Here is a 7,150-nt window from a genome sequence, read left to right as displayed (position 1 = left end):
AACAAACAACATTTTATGACAACTCCATTTATAAGATGCAGATGGCAAAGGAAAGAGATGCCTCTGACATCATCTCCCATTTGCCTTCAACTTTTCCAGACACTGGCAGTCTGTCTGTAAACTCATTCAAAAGGATGGGAGATAGCCAGGCAGTTGTCCAATTCTGTTTTCTGTCTAAAAATCTGGCAGCAGTGGCCCTGCTTTGAGTCATAGTGATCATTGCACAAAAAAGAAAATTGATTCTAAATCTGTGTTAGGCTTTAATGCAAAATTAATCACCAAGGGAAAAACATCCCCCACAAGTACTAGGAGTATGGCAATTAGTAACTACTTAGTGTTTTGCTTGATAGAGAAAGGACAGGGAGTGAGTGGTCTGATGATGAACAGCTGTGGCTTCAGGGAGGCAAAGAGAGACTTTTAAACACACAGCACATCTAAAAAAACCTACCAGCCCTTGGTACCCAAACTATTCCAAGCCACACTTCTTATTAAAAGAAAACCACCCCAATAATAACGAGGTTTTAAGGTCACTATCTCTGACCTTGATAAAGTCTATCTGTTCTGTATTTCCATATTTGTTTCAAAGAAGGAATTCTATATTCATGAGTAGGAGCTTTTGAGATGTCTGCAGTGATATCAGTACCAATTATTATAAAGAGTAACACAATTGTTTTTCTTGCATGTGTGCAAGATAAATGTGCTAAAAGGCCTTTAAAAAAATTACAGGGTTCTTTTAGAGTCCACCTTGAAAGCAAAAACTCTTGGGTAAAGCAGCGACTGCAAGGCTTTTAGCAGTTTGAGGTCCCAAGACAGCACAGTTACAGATGGAGAGTTAGACAAAAACTCTAAAATCTTTCCCTCTCCCATGACCCAAAGGACATAACTTCATCTACATCTCTGTAGCAGGAAAAAACAAAACCTTTCAAAACAAGAGCAAAGATAATAAGATAAAAATCAATCATGCTAGGCCAAATATGGTGTCCATTTTTAAAATAATCTCTCTGTGCAAGTAACAGATTGAAAACACAAACATACACGCACACACACACAGAGTACAAGAATAAACAAACTCTTCTAATTTACATCCAGAAACTGGGTGAGAAAGCGTTAGTGCAAATTTCCGCTGACCTGCAGCATTTAGTCCATAAACTTTGGATATCCTAGACGATCCATCAATGTCCAGCAGATGTTTTCAATCACTTTAATTTCCTCTCTCGGCAAGTTTTGTTTCCAAACATTAATATTAGTTGGTGATATTTCCCCTTCATAGGAGAGGTAAAAAAGGTTTGTGGAAGTGGCAAACAATATTTGGTTTAAACTAGCAGGAGACAAAGGAATTCCAAGAAAGGCAAAAATCCTTTCAGTGGTTTTCTGAGGAAAATGCACAATATCTTCAAACTTGACCAGCTGGTAGCTGGTAGGCAGCAAATCTGTATTTATTCTCAGGGCCGCTGCTGTGTTTGCTAGCCAGAGATGAGACAAGAGAGAGACAGCATTTGACTGGGGTTTTGAGAGTTCTTTCCTCAGCGATTCATATTCAAAAGCATATCCAGAATCTAAGTTACATTTGCCTTTACCACCTTCTATTTTCAATAGTTCAGCTAAGTGTTCTGGCACATTTTTCAAAGAGTAAAGGCTTGGTTTGCTACTGTACAGCACTGTGTAAATCCAAGCCCGAGGGTCCCTTACGACATACAATGCCTTCAGTGAAGCTCCCAAAACTTCTTGAAAAAAAGGAAGCTTTAACGTCCAACTCCCACTGCTTAAACTGAGGACAGGCCGTGCACTTGGGTAATAGACCAAGTGTCTCCTCAGAGCCCTAATGTATTCCGCATCTCTTTCAAAGGTGCCTTTCATTTTACTTCTTTGATCCTGCAAAGACTCTCTCTTTTTCGATTTTCTTTTTTTATCTTTATTTGTTGTGAAATATTGGGCCATTTTACTCCTACTGGGTTCATGCAGATGGATGTTTTGTAAATGTAGTTTTGTGTCTTGGGCTAAGGATTGCAACCAGCCTCGAAGCAAACGAAAACGATCACTGTGGATATCTGACACCTTCCATTCACAGGCATCTACAAAAGAGCTGACTTCAAACTCTGTTTCGGGAATATTAATGTAGGTTGTAGGAACTTTGATGTACAGAAAATCACTACTGTTGAAAAAAAGCTGTTTGAGAATTTCAGCTCCTGAACCAGGAAGTGAGGTAATGACAACACTGGGAAGACTGGCAAGGTGCTCTTCAGATGACAAGGCTTTCTTGCTCGTTTTCGCTTCTGTCCTTGTCCACTTTGCGCAGATGGGCTGAGTGCAAGTACTCCACACATCCAGCAGTTCAATAAACCACAAGGCAATAACAAGTATTAGTATCCACCGCATCAGCTTTCTAAAAGAAATGTAAAACTGCCACTGAAAAGCTAAAATCACAAGACTAATGCACAAAATGAATCCAACTGCTATATTAAATTTAAATCCAAAGGGGAAAATAACTCTATCATGTCTTATGGGCATTAATATTGCTTGTGTGCCCAATCCAAATCGAGTGATCTGGCCCTGATCAGTCACAGTAGCATAGCCACCAAATCCCAGGTAATTGAACCTTGTCTTCAAATTATGGTAGTCAGTGACAATGGAAACAACATGTTCAGTATGATTGACATTGAGAGAAATCTGAAGTCCAGATTTGGAATTGTCCATAAACTTGCAGCTGGAAACATTGACATATGGCCCATAAAAAATATATGCAATCCTCATGATTGTGGATTCCATTGGAAATGTAACATTAACAAACTGAGTCCACCGTTTCTTAAATTCAGCAGCTTGTTCTGCTTCCTGGATACTAGCTATGGGACTATGACCACGGTGATCAAACCAAAACATTTTGTAGTGCGCATCCCACACATCCATCATAGCGCCATTATACCTGTTCATGAACCTATATGGTATATATTTAAAATCAATATCCAGGTTATGAAAGAAGGCACTGACAGAATTTATCGGGGAATCCTCTTGTTTCTCAATGTGATCAACAACCAGCAAAGTTTGAGAATTTAAGAGAAGCAAAGCACGATAGACACTTTTCAGTTTCATTGCTGAAGAGTACGCTGACACTGCTTCTCCACTCACAAACATCATTTCCCCGTGCTGAGAGGCTGTGATGATTTCCCCAGCTGTGTCACCAACCTCTTCACTAGTCCATCGAAGCCACTGTGCACACTCTCCTAGCTGGCCTTCCCAAGGTTTGTTACACTGGCTTGAGGGTGATGGAGCAAACACTAACACATTGTTAAGATGACTCAACTTGGGTCCATAGAGAGCTTCAGAAACAAAGACTTGCCCATTTGGGGCAAAAGTAAATGAGTTCTGATCTGGATGTTCATGTCCTGGGTTAAAGCTTCTCCAGCCATCAATCCAGGAGTATGGTTGATAGTGAACTATGTCATAGACAGCTCGCCCTCCCAGCTTTCCAGATTTAAAAGACACAAAGGTATTGGCCTGTGTATTTGGCAACCCAGCCCCATAAGTAACAACACCCCAGTTGGGGAATGTGTGCATTTTTGCAGTACCATATTCAGCAGGAGGCTGTGGGGTTAGCTGGGGATCATACCAAATGTATTCAGTATGAAGAGTACTCCATCTTTGGGCAGTGGAAGGAACCATCGGTCCATCTTTAGGTCGGTGCTTTCGAATTTGCTGGGCCAACCAGTTTCCAGCCCCATTTTTTAAGATGAATTTATCCAAGAAAACTAACTGGCTTTCTGGACCATAAAACCAATTATAATTGGAATCTGCTATTCCTACAGTTCTTTGGAAGCCTGGTAAAAGGGTGGCATAATAGAACCAAAAGTGCATTTTTAACCAGTTGTTATCTAGGTTGTTGATGTTAAAATGGCGCTGGGCCAGAAAAACATATTGCGTGACTGATTTAGACGTGTAGCTTCCATAGGCCACACCTTCGTCCAAAGAACCATCAACGACATGATTCAACAGAAACATTGTCTTTTCCATTACATCTACTACAATCTGTTTCCACATATTTGCCTTGGATCCTTTATCTGTCCCCGTCACCAAAGCCCCAGTGAGTAATGCTATCATATTAGTAGCTTGGTGGTTATGGAGAAGTTGTTTGCCCCAAGAACGGACCTTAGAATACTCATACATTTCCTCAGTAATAACCCATATTTTTTCCAGATATTTTTGTCTTCGATGATTATCTAATAAGTTATATAAAAAGTCAAAGGCAGTGGCAAAACCGGTTAAGGAATGACCAATTGGAACCTCATCCCCTGGTGCATTTTCAACTAGCCAGTTCTTGTAACCAACCATCCTGTCCATATATTCCAAGACAAATTCAAAGGCAACTTTGTCTTCTGGGCATAATAAACAGTACAATGCTAAAGGAGGCAGATTGTTGCCATAAATTTCATTCCACTTGGCAGCAAAATCAGCATGCTTGGGTGGAGGTAGGTAGTATGTTGGATTAGACAGCATAACTGTCACTGCACTTCTGATAGCTCTAAAAAGATGCAAATGGCTTGTGTGAGATTTCTGTCGCATTGCTTGAATTTCTCCAGCATCAAAATATAAACTTGGATGAAGTATACTTTTCTTCGGCTTTTGGATGGGTCTGAAATCTTGTACTTTTTGTGTCTTAAACTGATCTATTTCATCTGTAAAAACTGCCCATTCAGAGTAATTGCTCACAGATTCCTCAAAAGTAGAGAAACCAAACATCACTAATGCTAAAAATAAGAAATGTCCTGTAAACATTAACGCCATGATCCATCAGGGAGTTCTTTTCCTTAGGCATACATGTCAAACACAGTGCTTAACGTGTTTTCCATCTGGTTAATACAAAGCATGCACTTAAGGCCTTATAAAAAACAAAAATTGTAAATCATCTACGCTGTGAAGTCAACCTGACATACGGCTCATTAAAAGTAAGCACAGTAGCCAAAAAAGAGAAAATTTATATAGAATATTTGTGTCCTTGACAGAATTTTGCTTTCAATAAAACTTAAAAGAATGTTGAAATCTTCATTTTTTCCTGTAACACACAGAAGACTAGTGCAATAAGCAAACATACTATGAATTCAGCCATTACTTCCTTTACATAAATCTCTTGCCTAACAAAAAAAGTCAAAACACAGGGTTACAAAAAAAGAAGGAAAAAGCACTCTCAAACTAAATTAAGAGTCATTTCTACCACAAGAAAGCATCTCTTGTGATGCAACCCTTCCTACAGGTAAGATATGCTTGTATTTGTTTCCCTAATCCATGTTGACGAAGTGCTAACATTCTTGGGGTAGACTCAATAGCTGTTCCTTGCAACTTTTTTGCATTTTTGGCTTTGAGAACTTTTTCTTCTTCCATTTTTGGGAGAAAAACATCCTCAACACGTGGATAAAGTCCTACATGATTTACCAAAAAACTCCGGCTCCCATTTCAAAATGTCCCTTTTCCAGGCTTACTTACTCAGCAGTCTATTATGACCCAGAGAAAGCAATTTCATGAATTCTTTTATCAGCTTCGTCTGTACAATTGTCAAAGCCTAATCTCTTCAGCCATCTAGGTATTTCTCCTCTTCTCATCATGACGTAACCAACGAATGGGAAAGAAGGTTTCCCTTTCACCAACAATGACATCTCTTTTCTGTTCTTATTTCATGACACTCTTTTCTGGAGGAAAAACAAAACAAAGAAATTCTCTGAGGATACAGATAGGAGTAGACATAAACGTCTAAATTCAAATGCCCAACAATCATTTGACAGAAATGTGAGAATCTCAATGAAAACCTGCTATGCAACACCATCTACGTTTGATTGTCCTTATCATTTTAAATGCTCACGTAAAGATTTCATTGCATGTGCGTGGCTGACAAGCAACTACTTTCTTGACAGTACTCCTATTTGAACCATCGCTGGCTTTAGCATTCAAAAACGGTTTTATTCAAAGTACGTTAAGAGGGATGACTTCGGCTATCATATCCCCTCACAAAGGAAAAGTTGGGGGGACTTTTTCTTTAATGTTGCTGAGGGTTTGCCTTTCAGAGGGCAGACACTGCCCTTGCGGGGGGGCACCACTAAGACAAGTAAGTCGTGGATCACAAGGGAGAAACCACCCTCTGGAAGGAGCAGCTGGGCAGCAGCGGCGGCTCCCCTTCACCTGTAGCCTCGCTTTGCGTCCTCACGAGCTGCCGCCAGAGGGAGCTCCGAGGCAGGTGGAAGGAGCAGCATCTCTGGCTCCGAGTATGCAGAACCGCAGCAAGTTTCTGTCTTGGACAAGTCTTCCTACAGTGGGAAACGTTAACGCCGGGAGTTTCCAGATCCGCCCCGCCTGTTGCATTTTCTAATTAAAATTTTTTTTCGTTTCCTAAGAACAGGTCGCCTCCTTCCCTGCTCTGATCGGAGATTGGTATCTGGGGGCAAGAGGGGTCCCCACTTACCTCAGGCAGATCCCGCCCGCATCTCCCCGCCGCGGCGCTGGCCGCCACTGAGGCAGAGGCGGAGAGTTGGAGGTAACTGCTGCGACTGGGGGGGGGGGGGCGGCCCGCGGGCTTCAGGATGGTCCGCGCGCCGTCCCCTCAGCCCGCTGTCCCCTCCGCCGCAGACGGTTCGGGGCCGCGCAGGGGCGCGGGAGGTGGGTGCTCCTAAGGCGGGCGCTCAGGCGCCGTCTCCAGCCGCACGCCGCATCCCCTGGCTGCGACGCCGCCGCTCCTCGCCGCCAGCTCGGGCCGCGCGGCCTGGGGAGGGCGAGAGACGCCGACGCGGACCGGAGGGGGCGGGGCCGGGGCGGGGCCGCGCTGCTCGGAGAGGGCGAGCGACGCCGACGCGAGCGGACGGGGGCGGGGCTAGGTACTGAGGGGTGGGGCGGGGCGGGGCCTCGCGGGCCCCCGAGTCCCAGAGCCGACGCCGGCGGGCGGTGGGGCGGGGCGAGGGCGGGGCCAGTGCCCGTTTGAGTCCGCTGAGACGGGTCCCGGGTCTCTAGGACCTAGCCGCTGTGCGCGCTGCGGGCGGCGCGGGGCGTGTGAGGGACGGAAGTTTGGTAGCCTGAGCGCCCTTACACTCTCGGGTGCAGCCTTCGGTCCCGAAGCGGGAGTCCTGCGGCTCCGGAGGAGACCGATCTCCGCCGCCCGCGGGCAGGGAGCTGTGGG

General features: G+C 44.1%; 1 protein-coding gene across 1 annotated transcript; it reads right to left on the bottom strand.

Moving 5' to 3' along the window:
• Nucleotides 1-259: 259 nt before the first annotated feature.
• On the bottom strand, nucleotides 260-6,757 carry DSEL (dermatan sulfate epimerase like). The gene is made up of 2 exons (XM_075533049.1): nucleotides 6,443-6,757; nucleotides 260-5,675 (listed from the first exon to the last, which is right to left on the bottom strand). The coding sequence occupies exon 2, from the start codon at nucleotides 4,774-4,776 to the stop codon at nucleotides 1,138-1,140; it is 3,639 nt and encodes a 1,212-aa protein (XP_075389164.1). The 5' UTR covers nucleotides 4,777-5,675; nucleotides 6,443-6,757; the 3' UTR covers nucleotides 260-1,137.
• Nucleotides 6,758-7,150: the final 393 nt, after the last annotated feature.

The sequence above is a fragment of the Tenrec ecaudatus genome, chromosome 15 (assembly GCF_050624435.1).
Source record: "Tenrec ecaudatus isolate mTenEca1 chromosome 15, mTenEca1.hap1, whole genome shotgun sequence".
Taxonomy (NCBI): Eukaryota; Metazoa; Chordata; class Mammalia; order Afrosoricida; family Tenrecidae; genus Tenrec; species Tenrec ecaudatus.
This window is presented reverse-complemented; position numbering and strand designations above follow the sequence as displayed.

Bases quoted from the DNA above. Each gene is read 5' to 3' on its own strand.
- DSEL (XM_075533049.1), bottom strand. From the start codon at position 4,776: ATGGCGTTAATGTTTACAGGACATTTCTTATTTTTAGCATTAGTGATG.